The 25,594-nt window shown below is 51.9% G+C and overlaps 1 protein-coding gene across 17 annotated transcripts in view; it reads left to right on the top strand.

Annotated features, from left to right (window-relative positions):
* The window catches only part of SLC39A11 (solute carrier family 39 member 11), a 351,433-nt gene extending 328,087 nt beyond the window's left edge, over positions 1–23,346 (top strand). For 14 of the 17 annotated variants that reach the window (XM_074343602.1, XM_074343601.1, XM_074343594.1 and 11 more), the window contains one exon: positions 2,904–18,157. In XM_074343602.1, the coding sequence (XP_074199703.1) occupies positions 2,904–3,208 (305 nt within the window). In that variant the 3' untranslated portion in view covers positions 3,209–18,157. The other 3 variants (XM_074343593.1, XM_074343591.1, XM_074343597.1) reach the window with 2 other exon arrangements.
* The last annotated feature ends 2,248 nt before the right edge of the window (positions 23,347–25,594 follow it).

The raw sequence follows: 25,594 nt of genomic DNA, 5'->3' as shown, positions 1-25,594 counted from the left end.
TTCCCCATCCCATCTCCAAGGTCTGACGTGCTTCGTACATCTCTGTCGGCTCAGTGGGTACCTGTTTGGCAGAGTTTCATGGATCATTTTCCTGCTCTGCACCGTTTCAGTCCCTTGCGTGGCCCGTCCTGAATTGGGTCAGCTGGAATCAGAGGCAACAGGGTGACAGCCGTATCACCTGTGAGCTATTTAATGTGTCCCCAAAGTTGCCGGTGGCCTGGGACAACCCACGTGCTGCAGACATGCTGACAGACTCAAGCTACAGGGGACCCAGGCTGTGGAAACCCAGGCTTACCTAGCTTTGTGGGGTCTGGGGGGGAGTCCCAGGAGTTATCCTTGGCCATCGTGGTCGGGGCTGGCTATGCGGGCCTGCCCCAACCCAGCGTGGCGGCCCCGGCGGCTCCCCTGGTCAGAGAGAGAGGTCCTCTGTCCTGGCTTGTTGGCTTCTTAGCATTTCCTGCTTACTTTTATGATGTGTTACTTCACTCGTAAATTGTCTGCCTGTCCCACGAGCCTGGGCATAGCCTCCAGCCCACAAGCCGGACACCTGCATCATTGATTTCACCAGGATGTGGGGGCCGTAAACGTTCCGCTGACCTCTGGCGCCTTGAGCCCAGATGCTTCCCGGGAGCGCGAGTAGGTCAACGAACCCTATGTCTGACTCATGAGCTGTTCAAGGAGCCAGAAAAATCCACTTTTAGACGCAGCCTGTGGATAATCCCAAGCTGTTAACAAGAATTAACCCCATGCCTCCTCGGGGGCCAGAGCGAGAGCAGAAAACTTCTCTTGTGAGTCACTGCAAATATTTACCCTCAAAAGTTTGATTGGGAAATCTTCTAAGCTCTTGGATGTCACTACCCTAGGACTTAAAGGGCCCCTCTGCCAGCCGTGGTCAGACGTACAACACAGAAAAGGCAAGGCGATCTCCTGCTTTGAGCCTGGCGAGAGCCCCACGCTGCCAGACCCCCGAGAAGAACCCTGGGGCTCGGTCTCCTCCAGGGAGATGGAAAGAGCGGACTTGCTGAGACTCGGGCTCCCCGCGGGACCCAGCCTCCACTATCACATCTGGCTTTCGACTGTACTTCAGCGTCCTGGCTGTGTGTTTGCCTAAAAGGCATTTTCTACCAGGTCAACCCTTTGCCTCTCAGTGGGAGCTTTCATGGGCCAAGTGCTGGGTGTGAAATCCCCTGCCGACCCAGTCCTGTCTGCGCTGTCATCCGGATCAGCCCCCAGGGAATGCAGCAGCAAGCCCAAAGCAGCTATGGCTTTGGGCATCCTTCTCCCACGGGAGTGCCTGTTCTTTCCATCCAGCTGCCCATCCTCCCTTCCTTCCAACCAGGACCGATTGAGAACTGGCCACACGGGAAGGTCCAAGCGAGTCTTCTGCCGCCAGTCGCTTGTGGGGACGTAGGCTGTCGGAGGCGCCCGGAAGATTCTGCAGGGAGCAAAGTCACCTGGTGTATTTTTCAGTCTGAGTGCCCAGTGCCCACACCTTCCTGGGCTGCCCTCAAATCGAGAACAGGGGTAGAAATAGCTCGTAAAGACCCCGGGCAAGACTTCTTCCCATGGAGCTGGTCCCCTGCAGAGGGCCTAGGTGCCAGCGGACCGTTTTCATTTTGTTTCACGCCGCTGACATTTTGTTTTTGTTTTAAAGAATCGGGTGCCTCACGGTAGTGGTATATAGGCCTTAACTTACTCAGAGGTGAACTTTTATCCTGTGCTGGAGATTGACTCATAAGTCAAGCAGTTACGTAAATAGTAGGGCTGATAAGAAGATAGCCGAGGCGCCATTTGAATAAACAGCTTCCTTTAGGGAGGGAACGGCCTCTTGACTGGAGGTGCGGCGTTGAGCTGCGTGGTCAGGTTACAGGCAATGGTCTGGACATGAAGGTCCCCCCCAGACATAATGGGGGCTGTTAGCTTTAGGGAAAAAAAAGAGCATTTAAAGCTTTTGGGGGGGGATGGGGGAGGGGGTCAGTGAGTTTCTGAGAGTCCAGCTGGGGAGAAGTTCAAAGTCACCTGGACACACCTGTCTGGCCTGCAGTAGACTCTCCTATCCAGTCACTGGGAGTTTCAGGGGAAAATGGCTCTTCCTCACTTGTGGCTGGACGTCCACAGCTGTGATGGGAAGAGCAAGAGGGGACAGCAGAACGAGGAAGATGGAATCTGTCACTTCTCCCCCACCCAGCGCCACCCTCGTCTGATCTCTCTCCCTGAGCTAACATCCACCACTGGCCCCTCCAGCCACCCTCCGAGCCTCTCCCCACGCCAGCTTTAAAACCACAGCTCTAATCATGGGGCCCCTACTTAAAAGCCTCCAGCTGCTCCTCAGACACGCACCAGATCCTTAACATGTGGCTCAGCAATTCCACTCCTGTTAGATGCCCAGAATAGCAGAAGCAGGTGTTCAGACACCAACCTGTAGCACCTCTTCACAATAGCGAAAGGTGGAAACCATCCGCGTGTCCATCCGTGGATGAGGGCGTGAACGAAGTATATGAAAATATCTACTCAGCTATAAGAAAGGGATGGAGTACTTAGACACGATACAATACGGATGAACCTTAAAAATGTGCTACAGGGAAGAAACCACACATGAAAGGCCACTTAGTGCACGATTCCATTTACAGGCTCTCCAGGGCCGGCAAACCCGCAGAGACCGAAAGCAGATTAGTGGTTGCCAGGGGCTGGCGGGGAGGGGGTGGAAAATGTTGCCTGATGGGTACTGGGTTCCTTCTGGGGTGATGGAAGTGTTCTGGAACTAGACAGCAGGGATGTTTGCACGATACTGTGAATGTACTAAATGCCACCGGACTGCCCATTTCAAAATGGTTGACATGGTAAATTTTATGCTATGTGACTTTCACTACCATTAAAAAAAAATCCTAACTGTGTCCTCCAAGGTGGTCTCGCATCAGGTCACAGTCTCCCTGCTCACCCGCTGCCAGTCACGATCAGCTCCTGCTGCAGCCGCTCCCTGCCACAGGGCCCTGCACAGGTTGGCTGTCATTTGATGTGGTCTTCATCTTTGCACCTGGCCAGCTTCCCTCGAGAAATCTTCAAGAACCCTGAGGTCTGGCGTGGCCGTCTTTCTTACGTTCCAGTAGCTCCTGCCCTTCCCCTGCAGAGCAGGGTTCCCCGGAGGTTCTCGCCCCGTCTGTGTTGTCATGCTCTGTTCTTGGTGGCACCCTCAGTGCAGCCCCATTAGTCGTGGACTGATGAATCCCTAAATCGTTTCATTATTGTCACACCAGTGACGCGGGAACGCCCTCCTCGGAGTTTCAAGGCACATGGACCATTCCTCCAGCATCTACCTTTCCGTCTCATACTCATCTAATTAGTGCCCTCTTGTTTCCTTCCCACAGTTCAGAGGGAAGGTGTTTTCCCATAGGAAAACACACACACACACACACACACACACACACACACAGGTTATAAATGGTGATTCAGTTCCTGAACTCCCCCACAAGCTTTACGTAACCCGCCAGGTACTTAGATCCTTATAAACTACTCACATCGGAGTTAAATGGGCTTTTGTGAGCACCCAACCTGCCACTTATAACACAGTTTTATAGGAAAATTTGCTGGGAGTTCCAAAAAGGTATAAATGTCTTTATTTCCAAAATGCCATTGAAACTTGGACGCTCCTCTTCTGTTTATGGGGTGTCAGTGGATGAATCTGACTCCTTCTGAGATGCATCAAGGGAGAAGGCGCTGGCTTGAGCTAGGGATTCCAGTGAAAAGGAGAGCGCGTGGGCCCTGCTGGGCTTGGAGGCGGCGATGTGGCCACGACCATGTCTTTGGTGGCAGAGGGAAGACCTTCTGTGACGTCCTTCCCTCCTTCGCTGCCTCACCCGCTGTGGTGCTGGCTCTGCGCTCTGCAGACTCTCCCGGGAGGACGGCCGGAGACTCTTCGGAAACTGAGCTGAGCTTCTGGCTTTATTTTCCCCAAACCACATGTCTCCACTGACGCCGTGCGTCCTGTAGGAGAGCCCACCGTGCAAGGGTATAGAGTGGGGCCTTTGTATTACTTTTGCAACTTTTCTGTAAGTCTCAAATTATTTCAGAATAAAAAGTAAAAAAAAAAAAAAAATACAGAGTACCTGGCACACTGTTGGGACTCTGAATCTTTGCTGAAGCATTCAGTTTGTGTATTAAATTATTTGAGAAGTCTTGAAGTAAAGCCACCTATTTAACTTTGAGAGGAAAAAAAAGGAAAGAATAAAGACATTCTCCCACACAAGCACAAGAGGACTACCCCACCCTAGAAAGGTAACTTTGACAGAATAAGATTACCCAAGACACTGACCCCATGCACTTTTTCAAATTGTCCCCAGTGTCCTTTATAGACTCGCTCGTTTGTGGTTATTTTGTTTGTTTGGGTAACGCACCTCGTTGTCTTATCTTCTTGACCTCGTGAATGAAAAATATCGCCGACCGTATCCGTAAACAAAGGATGCTGCGGCCATCAAGTCATCAGCCGCTACCGCGGCCCCCGACGGTGAGCGGAGGGCACTCGGGATGGAGACGAGCAGGCAGCCCGGCCTCTGCTGCCACCCAAACCGTGCCCCAAAGGGAACTTAGGGTGAGAAAGAAGGGGATACTGGCCCTGGGTACCTTAGGTGCAGATCAAAGAAGTGATTTCAGTGAACCTAGGATTTTGCACCTTCCCATACATAGAAGAGCACTAAGTTCCTTAACTTGAGATGTCTGGTTTTCTTTAACAGTAACTTTTTGATGTTCCAACTACCTGGTCTTTGTGGCAAAACTCCAGTATATCCTGGCTCCTCCCCTGCCTCTTTGGGTCAGTCCCTCTGAGCCATCCGAGAGGTCTCCCAGCTCCAGTCCTCAGAAAGTCCGCGGGATGAAACGTAACTCTCAACTTTTAGGGTGTACATTTTTTTTTTTTCAGTCGACAACCTCCTTTAATGGAAAGCAGTCCCTGCCTGGTCTGTCTTGGGTGACAGTGACGTTTTTTGAAGAGCCCAGAGAAATGGCTGTTTCCAGGAGGACGCAGTGGGCGAGGAGGCCAGCTCCACAAACTCGCACTCACCCAGGACGGTTCTTCTGAAATCCCATCTCTGACTTGAACCCCACCTGTCTCTGAGGGGCTCTTCAGGTGGGACCACACAGCAGTGGACGTGACTCTGCTTTCTTGGTCACGTGGTGGACATGGCTCCTTCCTCTCTTCTTTCTCCTTTTGTGCCCATTTGGAGCCTGTGGCTACGCTCTCCCTTCAGTTTGAACTTGTCCTCCCTCCTCCTCCACTGCTCCATCACCCCTCAGAGGGAGGATAACACGACAGTGTTTAATTCGCCTCCTACCATGGGGCAGGCTGGGGATTCCGGGCACCTCGGGATTGCCCCCCTCCCCCCGGGGCATCCGCTGGAGCCAATTAAAATCTGTGTATAATAGCCAAGGAATTCTTTGCTGTTGCTGACTTGGTCCAGAGAGGAAAGGACATCAGACATCTGTCAGCACCCTGGGAACCTCTTTTTCTTTTAAAGGTTATTAAACAGCATTAATAATTTTAAACAAATAGGGATCTTTTGCAGTGTTGGTGCTAGGTCCTGCCCTTGCAGTGGAAAATTGGTAATAGATGGTTTCATGATTTGAAATATTGCTCATCATCACAAGTTACTCCTCACAAACCAGATTTCAGGAAGATCCACCCTCATTCTGCACCATGTGTGGAGTGTGGTGGGCTGCACTGCACACACGGGTGAACAGGCCTTTGAGCTCTGGAATCCGCAGACCTGAACTGGAACTTCAGCTGTGCAACCTACGGGCTGATGAACTTGGGAGAGATATTTGACCCTCTCTCAGCCTCAGTTTCTTCATCTACAAAATGGGTTGATGGCATTTCCTTCCTAGGGGAATTGCCAGAGTCAAACAAAGTGGTGCATGCATGGTCCTTGGCATTGGCTCTGGTGCAAGTGTAGGGGCTGGGTAAGTCCTAATGGTGTTCCCTCTATGCTCGGTGTCACCACCAGACGTTTCTAAAGGAAGTGGCCCTGACTGGGGTGACTACTCTGCCCACCTTCTTGGTGTCATTAGTAGCATGTGCAAAGCAGCGAGCATAGAACCTCCCAGCTAATGATTACAGTATTGAGAAGCCAAGAGAATCGAGTCATATTTCCCAGTAGCAAAGCTAGCTGGAAAGCAAACCTCAAAATATACAGCACAAGGAAGGAAAAAGATTTCTTTTTCATCAGATTTCTTTCCAGCATCTCGCCTGGTTTTCTTCAGGTCCAGTCTGCACTCAGAGGCAGGGGGCTGTGGGCTCTGGGCCGTGTGCCTTCAGTGCTGTTCAGGCTTCAGAGTAGAAAGTTACCTCACTGATGTAGATGTTCTGAGTCTTGGGGAGGGGCTGCTGTTTGAGGGCAGGGGTTCAGGACTGAGCTTCAGGGCTGTAACTTCCTTTGTCTCGCACCTGCGTCTTTCCCTGTACCTTTAAGAGAAGCCTAAAGAACGATACTGAAGGATGACCAGATGCCCCAACCCCAAGGTCTTCAGCCACCTTCGTTCGCTCCTGCAGTCATCCCCTGTTGTTGGCAGAGGACTGACCCAAAGTCTCCCTGGTGCAGCCTGAGTCTCCCTGGGCTCCAAGTGTCCTGGCCATCCAGCCGTTAACATCATCGGCTGAGAAGGTGCAAGTGTGTAGATCCCCTGGTTTCCCTGCCCGCTCTTCCCAGGGAACTGCACTGCTAGTCTTTGCCGGCTGAAGAGCTAGCAGAGAGCTCACGCCCCTGAGACTCCTTCCATTTGCAAAGGAATATCATTTCTCTTTGTTCTGGAAGCCCAGGCTGGTTGTCAGACTGCCTGCCTATTAATGGGCAGCTCTCTCTTCCCAGCCACGGAGGGACCAGCGCATTGTAACTGCGTGCAAACGGCGAGCGATCTCCCACCTGATCTCAAAGCTCCTTGTTCAGTTTGCATTAGGCGTGCGGTTCAGTTACTCTCCCTGAAGGAGGAGGAGCAGGTGGTGTTCAGCTTTGAACTTGGTCCACATGCCCCCAAGGAGAAGGGAAGGTATAGTTCAGTCTAAACAAGGGAGTAGGGGAAAAGGAAAAAGAAAAAAAAAAAAATCCCTGTTCTTGAAGTTCCACGTTGGCCAGGAGCCAGGCAGAGCGGGCAATGTGACAGTGACTGTCGTCGAAGGCTGTTGAGAGCGTATGTTATTCAGCTGCCGAGCCATTCAGCTTCTAAGATCGTGCCCAGAAGATTGTTTTGCGGCTGGAAAAGAAAGGAGCCTTTCAGCCCCTCTCGTTTGGCCTGCGCTGCAGTTTTCACTGAGCAGCCTTTTTGGAGTTTCCTCTTGGCGTGATTGGTTTATGCTGTCCAGATGTGCACAGTGTGACGGTTTTGTGTTCTGGCGCTCCAGATGTGCACAGACAGGAAAATGAGCTCTGGCCCAGGCGGGGTGGGGGTGGGGCTGTCCCTGCAGTCCACGGGAGTCCGCACAGCCCACAATGCAGTCGTTGTGCAGGGATCGCAAAGCTTAGGGTCTGGAAAGGAGCTTGCAGGTCTCCCAGTTTACCCTCCTGACTACCACTCCACGGCCCAGGGAGTTGGGACCTGCTGGCTGCTGGTGGATCACCTGCAGCTGGGAGCAGACGAGACCTGAGCCTCGGAGCTACGCGAGGGCTGTACTGGTCCGCACGTCTGTTTCATCGCTGTGTGCACCTGGCTCTCTTCTAGGTGCTTGGGACCCATAGGGGAACAAAGATTCCTAGCTTGTTCTGATGCCAGGTCAGATGTGGGATAACAAATGAACCATCAGCACAAAGAATGAGTACATTATATGGTAGGTTAGAGGGTAAGAATTGCTGTCAGAAGACAAAGAAGGAAGATAGACTGAGTTGGGAAGGGGAGTGCGGCGGTGGTGACAAGGGGATGAGGGTGGATTTCATAGAGAAGGAGGTGATCTTAGTTACCTGTCACTGTATAACAAAACAGCTCAAAGTTTGGTGGCTTAACCCAGTAAACATTATTTCACAGTTTTTGTGGGTCAGGAATCAGAGAACGGCTTTGCTGAGTGTTCCTTGCTCAGGGTCTCTCTTGAGATTGCAGTCAGGAAGTCAGCCAGGGCTGCGGTCATCTGAAGGCTGGACCGGGGCTGGAGGATCCACTTTCACAGCCGTTGGCAGGAGGCCTCAGCTCCTTGTCACGTGGGCATCTTGAGGGTCCTCACCCCACGGCATCTGGCTTCCCCCCAGAGCTCACAGTCAAGAGAGACAGATGGAAGCCACGATGTCTTTTCTGACCCAGCCTGGGAGAAGTCCAATGACTTAGTCTGAAACAAGGTGAAGACGCGAGCCGCAAAGATCTGAGAAGGAATGTTCCAGTAGTCATGCACTAAGGTGGGAGCAGCCAAGCTTGTTTGAGGAAGAGCATGGAGAACAGGTGGCTGGAGGAGGAGGAGCCAGGGGAGGTGAAAGAGAAGAAGAGGTCAGAGGGAGGCCGGAGGGCGGGCACGCGGAGGTCACGGCAGGCCGCAGGAAGGGCTCGGGCTCGGGCTCAGTGTTCTCAGCAGAGAAAGACGTCACAGGTGTACAGAGGATAGACCGTAGGGACAAGGGGAGAAGCGAGGAGGCCGGTTAGGAGGCTGTCACTGTCAGCCAGGAAGGAGGCGGTGGGGGCTCCCACCCGGCGCACCGGCCTCTTTCCCTTTTTCTCCCTGATTGATGAGCTGTGGGAAAGGGCTGGGAACCCAGCACGCTCCCTCCTGCAGGGACCCACGCCGTGTTCCCCGGCTTATCGCTTACCCTGCGTAGGCTCTGGTTACTGCATCTACGGAATGGAAAATGAACTTACACCTCTAAGTGAAAGAAAGAATAAATGTTTCTAAAGGCACTTAAAGCTCTTTAGAAGGAAGTGCCAAAATGCTGGAAAACATTGTAGTGGTTTGCAAAGGTATTTTGCCTGCTGGAGAACGACATGTTTTTGTCTCAGTCCCTCCCCTAAAATGTGGATCCTGCAGAGGGACTGACTGTCAATAAGAAAGTGGAGTGAAAGGGGATGTTTGGAGGACGAACGTGGGTGTCCTGAGAAAATCCCCTATGCACACCCACCTTGGAGACACCACCCCCCTGCAGGGAAGCCAGTCACACAAATTTGGGGGTTCCCAGTGCATATCAAAGTGATGTTTGCACTGTACTGCAGTCTACTCGGTATGCAATAAATAGCACAATGTCTAAAAAAAAATGAGAAGGTACAGACCTTAATTTAAAAATAGAAAACAGTAATTACGGCAGTAACATGAAAGATCGCTGATCACGGATCACCGCGGCATGCACAGGAACAGTGAGAAAGGTTGAAACTTTGCGAGAATCGCCAAAATGTGACACAGAGACACGAAGTGAGCAAATGCTGCTGGAAAGATGGTGCTGATAGACTTGGTCAACGCTGCAAACCTTCATTTTGTGAAAAAAAAATGCAGTATCTGCAGAGCGAATTAAAACGAGGTCTGCCTGGACAGAGGTCCGCGCCTATGACCTAAGGAAACTACCAACAACCCACGTGCCAAGTTCATGGGAGGTGAGAAGGCAAAGCCCCCGTCATCCAGCCCCCCAGGTGGTCCTTTCCTGGGGTCTTACCTTGCCGCCTGAGCTATTGATGTGAAGCCCAAAAGCAGACACAGCTGAGCTGTGCTCTTAGAAGTGGGGCCAGGGCCGTCAGCGATGAGCAGGAAGCCAGGATTAGGGGCTCTTGGGGTGTTGGTAATGTTCTGTTTCTTCACCTGGGTGTGGGTTTCATGAAACTTGTCGAGTTTCTGAACATTCATCAGGCAGAACACGTGTGTGCTCTTCTCTGCGGCAATAAAACATTCCTTAGGGAAAGGCCAGGGGAAGTTCTTCTTTTCCCCAAAGTCTGCCCCCAACCCAGGACCTCAATTCCTACCTTTAAAGAGTCCCTAGATTCTGCGCAAATGCGTTGTTTTTAGAATTCCAAATATAGGGAGATTTAACCGGTAAATTGTTGCTCTTGGCTATAGGCACCTTGTATCGATTAATAGATAGGAGGGCACAGCTTAGTTTTGCCCCATTTGGGGACTTGATGTAAACAGACTCATGTGACGTTTACTATTTTGTGTCTAGCTTCTTTCACTGAAGTCTTGTCTCTGAGACGCCTCGCGGTGCGGCATGTCACTGCAGATCGTGCGTTCCCATTGCCGTGCGCGGAATTCCACGGTGGGAACAGAACGCGATGTATTTATTCATTGTGCCTTGGATGGGTATTTGCTTAATTTCCAGTTTGCGGCCGTCGAGCCGCTGTGAACCTCCTAGTACACGTCTTTTAATGAGGATGGAAGCTTATCGCCCTTGGGTACATACCCCCAGGCACTTGAAGGCAGCCTCATACCTAGCTTGGGCAGATGGCCTTACTAGGAGACTCAGCAGGTAAAGGTCCCCGGGGCGCCCCTCGGGGATTTGGAGGTCTTGTAGCTATGTTGTCGTAGGCTTCTCGACATCCAGGCAAGGAGTGGTGTGCAGGGGTGGCCGTGTCACCCTCAGACACCACCCTGCCTTGTGGCTTGAGCTCCTGGGGCTCCTGCCTGCCCACGTTGGGGAGGGAGGCCCGCTTTCAGGGAACGGACGGGCCATCTCGTCTTCCCGGCCCGTGGCTGTCAGCCTCCCGGAACAGAAGGAAGGGGTTGGGGAGGGTCCCTTGCGTGCTAAGCCAGCGCCTCTGAGCAGGGAGGGCCGGGCAGCCCTGCGGGGAGCACCCAGCCCCTTCCCACCTGGAGGCTCACCAAATACCTCGACAAGCAGCCCGAGTGGGAAGCTGGTGATGTCATCGCCGAGCCCGAACAATCCGGCCTTTCAAGGCGGGGTGATAACAATCAAAACAGTATGTAAGGGCCTGCCACACAAGAACACACAAGCTCGTCACACATGGGAGGGTCTGAACCCCGGGGTGAAGCGGGGCTTGTCAGCGATGGGCTGCTCTCCTTTCATAACCCCCCGGCCGGCTGGAGAACGTAGCCTGGATAGAAGGAGTGAGCAAGGATGCTCGCTTACCAGCTTTCAGAGAAACCCATGGCTCTCTCCACCACCTCCCCAGGCCGCCTCACCTCTGACCCCAGAACTCACCCCTACACGGAGCAATGATCTGTGGTTGGGGTTCAAGCAGGAGTGTCCCACTGCACAACTCCAGGGGGTGCCATTCACAGAGAACACAGTGCACCCCCAGAATTGCACAACACTGAGGTTCCAAAGCTACTGCCGTCAGAATGAGGGAGCGAGGGTCTAGTGGTTCTCACGTGCTGTTTCCACCTTGAACCCTAGGAATCTGTCTTGCTACAGCTAAGCTCCCTGGAAGACAACTCCACTGAGCCTAGAGACTCTCAAATAAGGTGCATGAGATCAGATGTTTCTCTGGCTCAGAGATGCCAGAGAATGAATGAGATGTTCAGACTCCGTTAACCTGGAGGTTGCTGGTTAAAATCTTCCCCTATCTGGCCTGCTCTCCTAGTCTACCAGAGCGGGCCAGAGCCTTGGCTCACTGGGCAAGCAGGCAAAAGGCAGCACCTGCTCCTCTCCTGGGGATTTGAGCCCAGGGAACCATCTCTGTCCACGATGCTTTGATGGGTCTCTGTGAGCCCCGGGAAACTGAGGCATATAGAGTAGTGGTTAAGAGTCCCCGCCGTCTCTTCCCAGCTGGGTCACCTGAGGACAAGTCCCTTAACCTCCTCGCGTGTCAGTTTCCCCATCTGTAAAGTGAAGACAACTGTGATGGAAGGTACGTGTGAGGTGGTGGTGAGGACAAAGCGTGTTGCTACGTGTAAAATGCTTACAGCCACACCTGACACTCAGTAACCCTCCTTAACCAGCAGAGATGATTACCGTCATTTTTATTCTAGCCGGAGGACCTTGGGCTCCCTCCGACGGGCGTGGTTTCATGAAAGACAAGCCGGTTTCGGCCGCAGGTTGTTGGAACGGGGTCTGTGCTGCTCGGGGCACACGCTTTGTGCTGCTGCTGCCGCCGCCGCTCGCGGCAAATCCTTCCCCAAGCTCAAGGCCTGAGACTTTCTTTAAGTGAAAGGTCTGAGTGGAGATGCTAAGGGATAGATTTCAAGGGGACCCCCTCCGGGGGTCAGCCTCCAAAGATGGGTGGCGACCCCTGGGGTGGAACCCCATCTTGGCCTTGGGAAGACCCCTGGAGTGGAGCTGGAGCATTTAGCACTTGTCCCAGAAAAGCCGGCAGACTCAGCTATGCACCGGAAAGATTCTTAGAAGATGACGCCGGGAGGGAGGGCTTCGACTCCAAAGCGTTTTCTGTTTTCATTTGTGCCTTGGCTTTAAACTGGGGAAAGGGCAGGAAAGGCAGACCTGACCGCCCGCCCTGCTCTACCATCTCACACTGTTGCCTACATCATCCCTTCTTCCTGTAGGAAAAGCATCTCCCCAGCTCTCTCTGGCTATTCAAAGGCTCCCCATCCTTCAAAGTCCATCTTGAGTGTCACCTTCTCCATGAAGTGTTCCCGGATCACCTTTCTCTGCCAGAATCATTTCTCCCCAGAGGCTCTGCGCTTCTCTTATGAGCTTCGGCAAGTTCTGTGCGGTCCTGTGGTTATTTGTACGCGGGTCTCTTCATCCTCTGATACGATTGTAAACTCCTGGAAGATGGGGGCTCTTCCCAGCACCTTCGTGTGCCGCTGAAGCTCTCACATGTGGCCAGGGCTTAGTGGTGGACCCTGAAGTCACTCCTGAAAAGAGTGTCCCCACTGGCCATCAGCTGCTATTTCTAGCCTTGGTTCTGACTGGGGTTGGAGGGGGTGAGTATCACAGAATCTGGAAGGCTGGTTAGTGTGAGTTGGAGGAGAAACTCGTGTGAGGTTGGAAGGGTCACCCGGCTGTGGGGAACACGGGCCCTGAGTGTCCGTCTCAGTGTTGCCTCATTCAGGAACTTCGGGCAGTTTCAACAGTAGCCACCCTTTAAGGAGCGTCCACCCTGCACTCTGAGCTGTGCCCAGCACTTCCCAGCGACCGTTCCCCATCAGCAGAAGAACCCTGAACCCTGAGGATTTGATGCTCGATTTACAAACTGAAGGCCAGCTTTGTTGGGGCGCACCTGGGGGGTCCCACCCAGGTCTGTCTGTTCACCCACTGCAAGTCACGCTGCCTGCAAAGACACTGAACTTCCCCTCACTTTTGTTCTTCTACTAACAATGAAGGCGTTGAACAAGGGCCTGTGAAGCCCAGTGAGTGTTCTCTGACTTTTAACTCTGGGGCGGAGAAGGAGGAAGAGGCAGGAAATGGGAAGGTGCAGCCTAGCCCCCAGGAGCCGTCACTGCCCCTGACCACCCCCTGCCCTTAACCCTCCCTCCTCCCTCCCCTCATCTCCCCCCACACTACTTCCCTCCCTGTCCCTGCTCTCCCATGGTTGGCCTTTCCTGGCCCTCTCACAGGCTCCCCTCCCTCGTTACTCTTAGTCAGGCCCAGCGACAGGTCACCGTGGGGCCTGGCTTGTCACCAAAGGGCAGGGACGCTCTTTTGCAAAGAACCCTTCATTCCCACTTGCCTCTCCCTGCCGCTGACCTGCCGAGGTCCAGACTGGCCATGGCGTCTCTGCTCCTCTGCCAGGAAGACCAAAGCACAGAAGACAGCAGCCTGGAATCTTCCAAACAGCCAGGGTTTGGGTTTTTCCTCTTGCTTTTGAATCCTGCTTGGAATCTTCATAGCCCGTCCTGGAAAGGAAGCCTCTCATTCGGACTTTCCCTTCCCAAATGGAAAGTATGGAGGGGACAGGCCAGCAAACCCCATGACCCAGGGATGCCAGCAGAGTGTCCATCAGTGTGGAGGCGACGGAGAGAGCACAGTAGGGCTGCAGGAGGCAGTGGGCACGGCTGGAGCCCCTCCCCGCCCCAGCACCCCGGCAGACTGCACGCTGCCCTCTTTTATGGCGTCCCGTCCCTGCCAGCCGTCTAGGCCCTCACTGCTCCTAAGTCAGCTCTGAGCTCGCGCCTCCTAGAGACCAGCCCTGCCAGCCTGAGCCCGGGCCTCCCTTCCACTCCTTCTCACCTGGACGCACGGTGGCCATCACCCCCTATTGCTTTTGTTGATATGTCCTGTGTCCCCAGTGACCCTCCGCTTTGATGTTTCTGCTCTGTTTCCCAGGATGCCCTCCAGCGTTCCGCCTGATGCGTTCGCAAGTGGCCGCTGGTGTCCTCCCAGCGGGGGCCGCCCCCAGGGTGCTCCTTCGTTCGCTGTCTGACCAGCAGAGCACGGGGCTCCTGAGTTGGAGGCGGGCAAAGTCCCCATCCTCATCCCCTTTGATGACTTCTTAGGCCAGTGGTTCTCAATGTCGTCTGCACGCCCCTAAAACCTGCAGACCCAGGGCGTGACATCATGACAATCCTTCAGAACCCACCCCCCCAACCTCACAAGGGTTTAATTCACATTCTCAAGCTGATGCAGGTGCAAAGCAGAATAGAGAGCATGGAGGGGTCTGAGCCCTTCCCTTGGGCTGAGATGCACCGCACGCAGTGGCCAAGGGAACGCAGTGGGCCAGTGTGTGTGATGGGAGAGCTGAGTTGAGAAGGGACACGTATGAAGGTGGGAAGGGCAGAGAAGCTGTGGTCCAGCCCTCGCCGTGGGCTGAGGGAGCCCAGAGGGACGCAGGAGGGACTCCATGACAGCCCAGTGAGGTGGCGCCCTGCTGAGAAAGGCTGGCAGGATCCCGAGGGTGCGGCACCTGGTTGGGCTGGCCGCCCCGCGCCAGAGCTGGGGCAGGGCCGAGGGAGCGCGTCTTGCCAGGGACAGAAGAATAGGGTTTCTGTACTGCTTATCAGGATGGTGGCTCCTGGACAGGATGTGGAGGAGGCTTCCACTGCCCGCCTGGTTGGAAGGCTGCAGTCAGCCCCGAGTCATGGTGAGGACTTTGAATGTGGGAGCCCCACCTGTGACACGCTGGGGATGATGGGCGGCCAGCTCCGAGGTTAGGTCTGGGGTGAGTCGTGTGCCTGCCTGTGAACACGAGGCACAGGTGATGGCAGCGGTCAGCAAGCCAGCCACAAAGTGCTGTTTCCACGTCAGACAGGGGACATAAGACCTGGCCAGGCACGTTGACCTCCCTCATTGAAAGAAACCTTGGATTTTAGCAAAAAGTCAGGGAACTGGTCACATTTGGTCAACCATTTAGGAACAGTGAGGGGATAGTTAAAAGGTTTGGAGGGAAAGGACCCTGCTGTGAGGGTCGGTCCAAGAAGGCAGGGCAGAGGCTGATGAAATATTGGAAATATTGGCAAGAATTTGCCCTTAAGGTTCACTTCGTCAACAGAGATATATTTCAAATGCTCCCCTCCTACTCCTAGAATAAGAGCTCAGGGTCAGCTTGGGCTAGAGAGGTGATAACAGAAGCCTCTAGGAGAAGCCTTAGTGGGGAGGGTTATGCTCAGTGGTAGAGCACGTGCTTAGCATGCACAAAGTCCTGGGTTCAATCCCCAGTACCTCCATTATAATCAATCTATCAATCAGTGAATCAATCAACCTAATTTACATCACTCCCCAGAAAGCTTCTGCTTCCTGAAGCTGAGTCTGTCATCTTGTTGATACTGATGGTCCTACATCAGCTCCATCGTCCGCTCACACCAAAACCTCCATGGTAACACTCACCCCCAGCCCACAACAGACATTGATCAGGTCCTCACCGCACGCCAGCCCCTGGGTGCTAAGGGGTTTAGTGGGCCCGTCCCGGGTCATCATCCTGGTACCCCTGTGAAGGGGGCAGGGAGGTTGTACTGTTCTTTGAATTTTACAGCAGGGGAAATGGGAGATTGCACAGCCAACACACCAGGGGCCCAGGAGTTGAACACAAGAAGCTTAAACTTCAACTACTGTATGCATGGGGGGCAAGGACCTCAGGAGGAGTGGAATGCTTGAGGCCCAAGGTTGTGGTTCCATCTTGTCAAGATCTTTCTGTGCCACTGAGGCACTGGGGCACGAGTATAACTAGAGCCCATGGGCCTAATCCGGCCCACCATCTGTTTTTGTAAATAAAGTTTTATTGGAACTCAGCCATGCCCATTTGTTTACATGTTGGCTGCTCTCCCACTGCAATGACAGAGTTGAGTAGTTGCAACAGAGACCCAATGGCCCTCAAAGGCTCAAATATTTACTTTCTGGCCCTGTTGGCTGCCCTCTGGCTCCTGGGACGAGGTCAGAGCAGGTCTGAACTCCTCCCTCACTAAGAAGTCAAAGGAGAGAGCTGCCTTAGGTAGCCTAGGCAGGGGTGCCAGTCACCTCACGGGGACAGGTCAGCACACACTGAGCGACACAACCAGGGGCCCTGTGTGGGCATGCCACGGTGTCTTCTTGTTTGCCCACTTCATTTCATGAACACTTGTGCCTGGAGTTGGGGAGATATTCTCAATGACTGTCGGCCCTAAGCCACCAGAACAGTTCCTTTATCAAAAACCTTATAATAATTTTTCAGATGCCATCACTTTGATGAGCTGATGGGTGGATGTTGAGGGGAGACACTGTAAAGTTGTCAAGAAGGGACGGGATGTGAGTGAATTAAATGAACCACACGCAAGCCACAAGTAAGTCTAAGATGCTAGCAGCATCAGTCTCTTCCTAAGCGTCTTCTTGACCCAGGCAGGTCCCAATTGGATGCTCCCTCCCCCAAATGTCCAGAGCTGTGAGTTGCATATGAAGCATGCATACGTGTGTGAGCTGGGGGAAGAAAAGCAAACGCAGGCTGAGATTCAAGCCCTCAAACAAAATGAAGATGAAGTATTAACCACTGGGGATTATCACAGGTCTTCTTGCTGGAGGACAGAACAGGAGGCCGTGGCCAGAGCTGGCTTCGTGGAAGTGTGAGGCCCTTGGGGCGGGTGAGCGGGCAGGGAGGACAGGGTGGAGCTGGCTGCAGGTTGCAGCGCTCCCTTGCCGCTGTCCAGAGCTGATGGGTGGGTTCTTATGGGCAGAAAGGTGGATGGACGTGAGCGAATTGACCGGAAAGCCAAGTGACAGTGGAGTTGCCCTTTTCTGTCCAAACCATCCACATCTCCCTTGGGCCACATTCCGACCTTGCTTGCCAAGTGGGACCCACATCTCAGGCCCTTGAGATCTTTGGTGATCAGATGGGCCCTCCGTGGTGGGGGTGGGGGGGGCGGCTACCCCATGGACCTGTCCAGCCAAGGTAGATCTGGTCCAGGGAGATACTCTAAAACCGCCTTCCCACTGCATTCAGACTGATTCTGTCCCGCCACATCGTGCCTTTCCTTCGTCTGCATGTGGACAGTTAAGTCACAGTAGCTTCCTGCATGCAGAACGAGGGTTCTTAATTTATGTGCATGCCTGGGGGCCTCCCGGGGGGGGTCACTTGTTGCCTTGGTCCCCACCTCATTCTCTTTCTCCCTCCCCTGCACTCCAATACCTGGTCTGTGGGCAAAGCAGGCTCTCAAGGCTTGGCTCCCACCAACTGACCGATTCACACAGCGCAGCCCCTCAGTGTCCTGCCGAGGCAGGAGGAAGAGGGTCACATGAGCTCCACAGGGGCCCCGAGAGGTGCCGTCCGGTGCCAGGCCCACGTGGAGAGTCCGCAGGGAAGCCAAGCCCAGGCCCAGATCTGTCAGAGTCTGCATCAGGACTTCTTTGTCCCTTTTCTGAAGCTGCTTCTCGACAATGTGACACATCCACCTCCGTGCCGTGAGGGAATGGGAACCAGAGTTCTGCAGACTGCATCCTCTGTGCTGAGACGTTATAAGCATTCAGCTGATCTCTGGGTCACAGCGGCCCTTCGCGGTTGGTGTTTTTATCCCATGTAACCCCTCCCGTGTTACATACGAGGATCTGAGGTGTCGCAGTTCAATGACTAGTGCCAAGTTGTGCAGCCTCGTGGCAGAGCTCAGGTTATCATAGCACCCAGCCGCCGTTCTCTGCTGTGCTGTAGTGCCAGAAACTTGGTGTGTGCCCAGGAACCAAGGACAGTGTGAAGGGTTGAAGGGGGAGGGGGTCCGCGTCACCCCTCCCTCTCCTTGTGTTCCCCGCCTGCACACACGCCCTAACCGTTCTCCTTCCTCCAGCTCTCACAGGGCTCCCCCTGGACCTCTGACACCACAGGATGGCGCTGGACTGAGACCAGGGGTCCCCCGTCCGTGTAGGTGCTCAGTTCTGGACAACTGCTTTCATGTGTCTCCTTGGTCTTTCAGGAATCTAGCCATTGGAATTGGGATCCAGAATTTCCCCGAGGGCCTCGCTGTCAGCCTCCCCTTGCGAGGGGCGGGCTTCTCCACCTGGAGAGCCTTCTGGTAAGTGCTCCAGACCTCGGCTGCCAGAGGCCAGGGTCGTGTCTGAAATGGAGCTCAGGGCAGTCCTCCTGCAGGCTTCTTTTTCCAAGAACAATCTCTTCTGACCTGGGAGTGAATCTGGAGCTTCTGGAAACATCCATAGTCTGGTTGAATTCTGCACCCCCAAGGCTAGGAGAAACCTCAAGAAACTCATCTCTTGATCTTCTGCCCAAATGGCCGTGTTTCCTAGTTTCAAAACCCCTCCGTGGGTTTCTCCCTGCCGCGTGGGAAGAAAGGAGGTAGGCCTCCTCTCTGCTCCACGTGTCACATGCCTCTGGTCCCCGAGAGCCATCACATTAGCTCCTGTCGTGACCTTGTCAAGGTGAAGACCAGGATGATGTCAGCAGCATCTGGGCAGATGATGCCTGTGGTCCTCATACTTCGCGTTTTCATAGCCCCCAAAAGGCATTCCAGTCTTTTCCTTAATTTTATCTTTGTAATGACCTATAAGGTGAGTCCCCAGTTTTCAGAGAAGGGAGTCATGGCCGCGAGTGTCAGCTGATCAGCTCAGGTCCCCTGGCTCGTCAGTGGTGGTGCCAAGGCTGCAGTCTTCGGCATCTTAACTCAGGATGCAGAGCCTCAGAACACCTCTTTATCAAAGCAATTGCCACTGTCAAGTGTGTATTGAGAGCATTAAGGGACGGCGAATAACAATGATTAAAAAGTGCCTTCCATTTAATAGGGCCTGATGACTTACAAGTTCTTGTGCATACTGAAATTATTTTATTTCCAGCCTCTATTATCTCCCTCCCCATCATTGGAGATTACGGAATAGAGGTTTTGGGTGAGGGCAGAGCAAGATGGCCTTAGGGATTTTTTTCAGCGGTAGTTCTGTGAGTCTGAAAGCCGTGACTGTCATCTCATAGAGGACCAGCTCCACAGGCAAGAAGGGGAGGGAAGGGGGCACCTGTGGTCAGTGTCCAGGCCCTGAGATGAAACTTTCTGTGTAATCGTACACACTCAGGAGCTGCAGAGTCTGCTGGCCGGTGCATGCAGGCGTGGAGCCAGGAAGCAGTGGCCCCTAGGAGGATGCTACAGAGAAAACAGTGTCTCCCCCTTGCTGACCGTCAGCTCCTGGCCGAGGAGAAGCAGGGAGAGAGTGGGAGTTCACAGTCCTCTTCTGTCTACTGGGGAAGCTGGGAGGGGAGTTGTCTCTCATTTTACAGATGAAAGGACTGAGGCTCAGAGGCAGCATATCTTGCCAAATGCCCACAGCAAGGGACAGTGGGAAGGACATCCCAACACCTTGTCTATTGGTGTTCACCCTGTGCAAGTGTCTTTCGATGGTGAGGGTCAGTCATGGGGTTCAGGTACTGGCTTATCTGCTGCCTCTGAATTCTCAGTGCTCATGTGGGCTGTGGTTTTAATCAGCGCTCACGTGAGCTCAAGCTACAGAAACCCACTCTCACTAGCTCAAATCAAGGGATTTTTCAAAAGGAGAACTCTCACCTGAATCCAAGATGTGGGTAGTGGGGCCAGGCCCTCACTACACACATGGCCAGGTGTGTCCACCTTCTAGGCAGAGGTAGGTCGGTGCGTCTCCTTCAGAAGAGGTGTAGTTGTGGCCAGAACCCCCAAGCATACCAGGCACAGCTGTCCTTGGGAAATGTCCATACCACTCCTAGTCAGTGTCCCATCCTTCAGAAGACAACGTAGGCATCAACCAGTGAATGGGTGCGTAACACGCGGTGTAAACATACAACGGGATATCATGCAGTCGTAAAAGGAATGATGTTCTGATACACATTACAACGGGGATGCACCTTGAAAACATGATGCGAAGTGAAATAAGCCAGTAAAAAAGATCGCATATTGTATGATTCCATTTATAGGAAATACCCAGGATAAGCAAATCCATAGAGACAGAGAGGATTGGATGAGTGGTTGCCAGGGGCTGGGGGTGGGGAGGATGGGGAATGGGAGGAATGGGGAGTGGCTGCTAGAGGAGATGGGGTTTCTTTCTGGGGTGATGAAGTGTTCTGGAATTAGATCGTGGTGATGGTTGCACAACCTTGTGAATATACTAAAAACCACGGAACCGTACACATTAAAAGGAGAGGTTGGAGAGCCATTTGGTATGTGAATTGTATCTCAATAATGCGGTTATTTTTAAACAGACAGTGTGGGAAACTGAAAACTAAAACAAACCTGGGAGGGGGGTGTCAACTGTAACTGCATAATAGGGAAGTGGGGAAGGAGAATGAGGTGGTTAAAAACAAAAAAACAGTGAAACGCTTTTGCACGGCCACGCCAGATACGCTGTGGGAGAAAACGCATCCGCTTTCTGGAGTTGAGTCACAGCCTGTTAAGCGTCTGCTTGACCCTCGCCGTGGCGGCGTGTGTGTCTGTCCTCTCCGTAGGTACGGGCAGCTGAGCGGCATGGTGGAGCCTCTGGCCGGGGTCTTCGGAGCCTTTGCCGTGGTGCTGGCGGAGCCCCTCCTGCCCTACGCGCTGGCCTTTGCTGCTGGCGCCATGGTCTATGTGGTCATGGACGACATCATCCCTGAAGCTCAGATCAGGTTGGAGAGCGTCCCCTCCCTCCTCTGTCCCCGTCCCTGTCCCAACCCGGGCCCCAGCCTCTGGATCTGCCCTTTCTTTATATGCTATTCTTTTCTTTACTTACACCCCTTTCTGTCCCTCCCAAAGATCATCCCCAACGGCTCTTCAGCTGGACTCTTTGAAACTAAAAGAGGGGTGGCGGGCAGGTGGGTGGAGAGCCAGACCAGGGGGTGTTAGGTCTATACACCCGACCCTCCACCCCCAATCAAACATGATTATTTTCATATATTCTCTCTGTCTCTCTTGAATGAGGGAGAGGTGGGGTCTAAAGTCTTAACCAAAGCTACACCTCCAGGATCTCAGCGTTCAGCTGGAGGCCAAGTGCCGGGGGCGGGCGAAGCTTCTCTGTGTTTTGTGTTAGTATTTATAGCAGAAGGATTTTGAGGCTAGTTTACAAGGTCAGATTAAATAACAGCTTCAACAAATAATGGCCACTCTTCATTATTCAAATGTGGATTCCAGAGCCATGATAAGTGACCTTGAGTAAGTTACTCACTTCTCTATACCTCAGTCTCCCCACCAGTCACATGGTGGTAATAATAGCACTGATCTCATGTGTTTATCCTTTGGGATTACGTGAATTTTAGTCAGTCTGCCTGGCATATAGTAAGACCAAATAAATGTGACTTGTCAATATTATTATTATCTATTATTAATAGTAGGAGTATATTTCTATTGGAATTGGACATGGGGGAGGATGCTTTCATCCTGGACAGCGCCCCCCCCAGTGCATTAAGGTCTTCCTTTTCTCGCTTTCCTCCCCTCCTAGTGGCAATGGGAAGCTGGCGTCCTGGGCCTCCATCCTGGGATTTGTGGTGATGATGTCACTGGATGTTGGTCTGGGCTAGTGCTGAGATGCTCCGGACCCCAGGAAAGGCAGCTCGAGGAAACGGCCACGGTTGGCTTCTGCAGGACCACAAGCCTCTTTCTTCACATTAAGACGTTTTTCCTTTCTCTCCTTTTCATCTCATTATCCTGATTGACTCTGATTAGAATGTGACCAATTTTTAGTTTTCTTTTGAGGGAGATACTGGTTTTATTTGCAATTTCAAGTTGTCACGGAACTATAGATTTTTGCTTGGCCACTAAGTGGAATCTTTCTTCGATGGGATTATCAAAGACAGAGATCAGGGAAATCTCTGCTTTTGTATCTTCAATCTCCCTCGCTGGACTCTGTGGCAGCTCCTCAAGGTCAACTACAGAAGCAAGCTGCCAAGAGAGAAGCCTCTGAGCATCTTTGCCTAATGACTTAGAGCAGAATGGCCAGGACAGCTCTCATCTGTCCCTCCTGATCTTTTACCATTGATCTGCTACCCATGTAGCCTGGAACCGGAGCATCTTGGACAGAGCAACCTACTTTCCAAACCCCGAGGAGGAACATATCTTCCTCTACCTCCCCCCAGGGAGATGCTATATGGAAGGAGGCACAGACAAAGGGAAGAAAATCAGCTAGTTTTTCTCTTTTTCTTTCTTTTTTTTTTTCTTTAAAGGCAAAGATAGACACTATTGAAGTTTAAGGGAATCAGGACAACTGTGAACACACAGTGAGCCCTGTGAAAAGAGGGTTAGAGTGGAGCTTTGATCAGAGACCTCTGCTCTCTATGAATTTGAAGAGCAGATTGGTTTGCCATGGTTTCCAAATCCCCCAGGTGTGGATTTTGATAAGTTTATAGCCTTCCATTTTCTAAGAGACTTGAGGACACCAGCAAACTGCTAGAACTCAAACCCTTTGTGTACTTATGGAGGGAGCCACTGAAGTTACCTTAAGTGAATGGAAGACATTTGGAATCTGCACGGGGTCTTTCTCCATTGACCATGTGGCTACTTGTGACCTGACCCAGAATTCTTAAGCTGCAGCAGATTTTGCTGGATTTTGGCCAGAGAGCTCAGAATGAGAGAGGAAAAGGAGTAGGAAAAGAAGAGGTGGTTTGTTTGTGTTTTTTTTTAACATTTCCCTTTTAAAGTAAATTGTAGCCCACTCATCTTTATAAAATGACCTAACAGAATGACTTGAATGAGACTAGAAGCCAGTTTACACCTTCCTACACGTAGCTTCTCCAGCAGGGGTGACATAACTTGTCTGCTTCGAGCGTAGCTAAGGCCTGCCGTCCTCCCTGGTCGAAGGAGCATGTGGGACCTTGAGTGGGCTCCGCCGACAAGGCAGGCAGCCCAAGAGCCAGGTGTCCAGATGTTGTGTGATCGATGCCCGCCCTGCGTTTACACACTTAATTGCTTCCAAGCGTGAATACACTGTTCTGTGAATGCCCTAAGACCTTCTGCTGGATCTCTGTATGTTCTTCCAGAGCACTGATGATCAAAATTGAAGATACATTCAGAGGTTTGATTGGTAGAGATTCATTGGTTTGGTGGTTGGCATACGTGTATCTTAACGTCTTCGTATGTAGTTCTACATAATGCAGACTTCTTTCTGATGGACAAGACCTCAAAACTGTGATTCATACCAATAAAGAGGATATTGTTGTGGATGACCTGCCTGTACTATGTTCAGTCCTTCTCAGAGATGCTTTTTTTCCAGGCTGGATAAAAATAAGAGCAAACTAAAGTTAGTCTTAACATCTCTCCTACCCAACGCCAATAGAAGCAAAGGAAAGAGCTCAGAAGAGAAGGGCTAGCTAGATTCATGGTGGCAAAGGACATCATCTAACTCCAGTTTACCTAGACAGAGAATTTAATGGAAGATGAACAGGGAGCTTATAGTATCTATAGAGAATCAGGCTTGAAAATGGGTTGGCTCCAAGAAAATGAGAGGTCTGGGATGATGGCCCAATCACATCTCAAAAACAGCTTGATTTGGATGCCATGGTCCCTAGATACTGGATGATTACTCAGACCACTGCCTGTTGATGCTAACACCACCACCCTGGGAAAGAACTCTAAACTGACCCTGATTCTTTGTGTCCTGGCTTCACACTTGAAGTTCTGAGCAGGAACATCTGGCTAGCAGAGCTTAGATCCTGTGCCCATGAACTAGCTGGTCTTGCCTTCTTACCAAGACTCACATAATAATGGATTTTCCAGTTTCTGGAATGAGTTTCAGATGGTGGTGAGCCAAAACAAGAAAGAAATTAGGTTTATTACAATCGCACTCTTTTGCTGTTCAACATCTACATACACTGTGACTCCTCTGTTTTCTCTTTGGAAAAAAACCTTTCTGCTTTGATAATGGAGCTTTCCATTGCAGTTGAACCTTCATACTTCCTCTTTACAAAGAGAGCTTCTCCAGTGGCTAGCTGGCCCAGTGGTGGAGCATCCCTTTCTTGGATTTAGAAACTCTAACCTGGTAGATAGAGTCCAGCCCAGGAGAGAGAGAGTCATTTGGTAAAATGGAGGTGGCACCATCCCCACTCTCCCTTCTTCTGGATCTGCTTAGTCTGGCGATGAGAGAAATCACATCACATATGGATCACTCATTCTGAACAGACAGCTGTCTTAAAGAGCAGTATCTCACGCTCATTAGATATTGGCTCAGAGCAGGTCATGAAACCGCATCCTCAAGAACTCATGTCACCATCCAAAACAGATGACTACTTCTGGGTGATGGGATCAAAGTGCCAAGGGTATCTGCCCATTGCCTTCCCTCTTTGTAAAGTGGATTCCTTGATCAGAAGCAGTGTGATCTAGGACGCCATGGTGACAGGACAGGTGGGGAGGCAATTCCAAATCCAGGCATATGAGCCTGCCTCCAGGAGGAGAAATTGCTGCCTTTTCTTAATGGAAGAGGTGCAAAGTGTTCAGTCTGCCACTCAGCGGTCTATGGGACTACTGGAGTATCATCAATATCCGGGGTCAGAGGTCATCATTGATCCTATGCACAGTCAGTGGCCAGATCTGATGGATGAAGACAGCTGAGTGGTTGAATCCATGCATTCTTCCATCTTTGGCAACACGGCCACTTTTATTCTTAAGTCCATTGGGAAAGCGACAATGTCCCTGGGGAAAGAAACTGTCGTTCAATGAATAGGCAGACTTATCGACTTAATTAGTAAGAGTCTCCTCCATAGTGGAGAATTTGGGTGACCTACTCGAGGGACAACTATGTTCACATTTGCCCCATTCTGAGAGGTGCAGCCATATATGCCTCCCCAAATGTCTTTGTCACTAAACCTCTAATCTTGCTTCTTTCAAGTGGTTGACCATTTGGCCAGACCATTTGTCAGTGTTCATAACCTAGTGTAGCTTCTTGCATCGAACCATCTTCCCCTTCCAAGCAGAGTGGGTGTAGAAATGTGTGTTTAGATTTCTCCCCACTGGGAGGTTTTCTCTTCACCTGCTGTCTTCAGTGGAACCATAACATCACAGCGGTCCATTTCCAGATCAGGCCAGCTTATCACACAGCCATCTTATAAACTAGCCTCAGCATTTTTTCCTCTGTGTCACTGGGAAACTTCCCCTGAGGCCACTGTTAGGGTGCTGGAGGGGTCAGGAATAGGAACAGGCACGTGGGGATTGTGAGCTACCTGCCTTCGGGACCTGGCCAGGCCTAGTCCCATATAAGCCATTTCCAACTAGTAATGGGATTTTATAAGTATGTTGGATGATCTAGTACCTGGTGGACTGCTGGGGTCACAGATGACAATCTGGGAGAATCACCTGGTGTCCAATGGTCAGTCTGTTTAGGTCTGGAATTTCCTCTTAGCTTTTCATGCTAGCCCAGTAAACACAGAATCTCTGGAACAATTGTTATGTCAATAAATTCAAACTAATTTAAATGTA

The sequence above is a fragment of the Camelus bactrianus genome, chromosome 16 (assembly GCF_048773025.1).
Source record: "Camelus bactrianus isolate YW-2024 breed Bactrian camel chromosome 16, ASM4877302v1, whole genome shotgun sequence".
NCBI lineage: Eukaryota > Metazoa > Chordata > Mammalia > Artiodactyla > Camelidae > Camelus > Camelus bactrianus.
The sequence above is the reverse complement of the archived record's forward strand: the minus strand, read 5'-3'. Positions and strand labels throughout refer to the sequence as shown.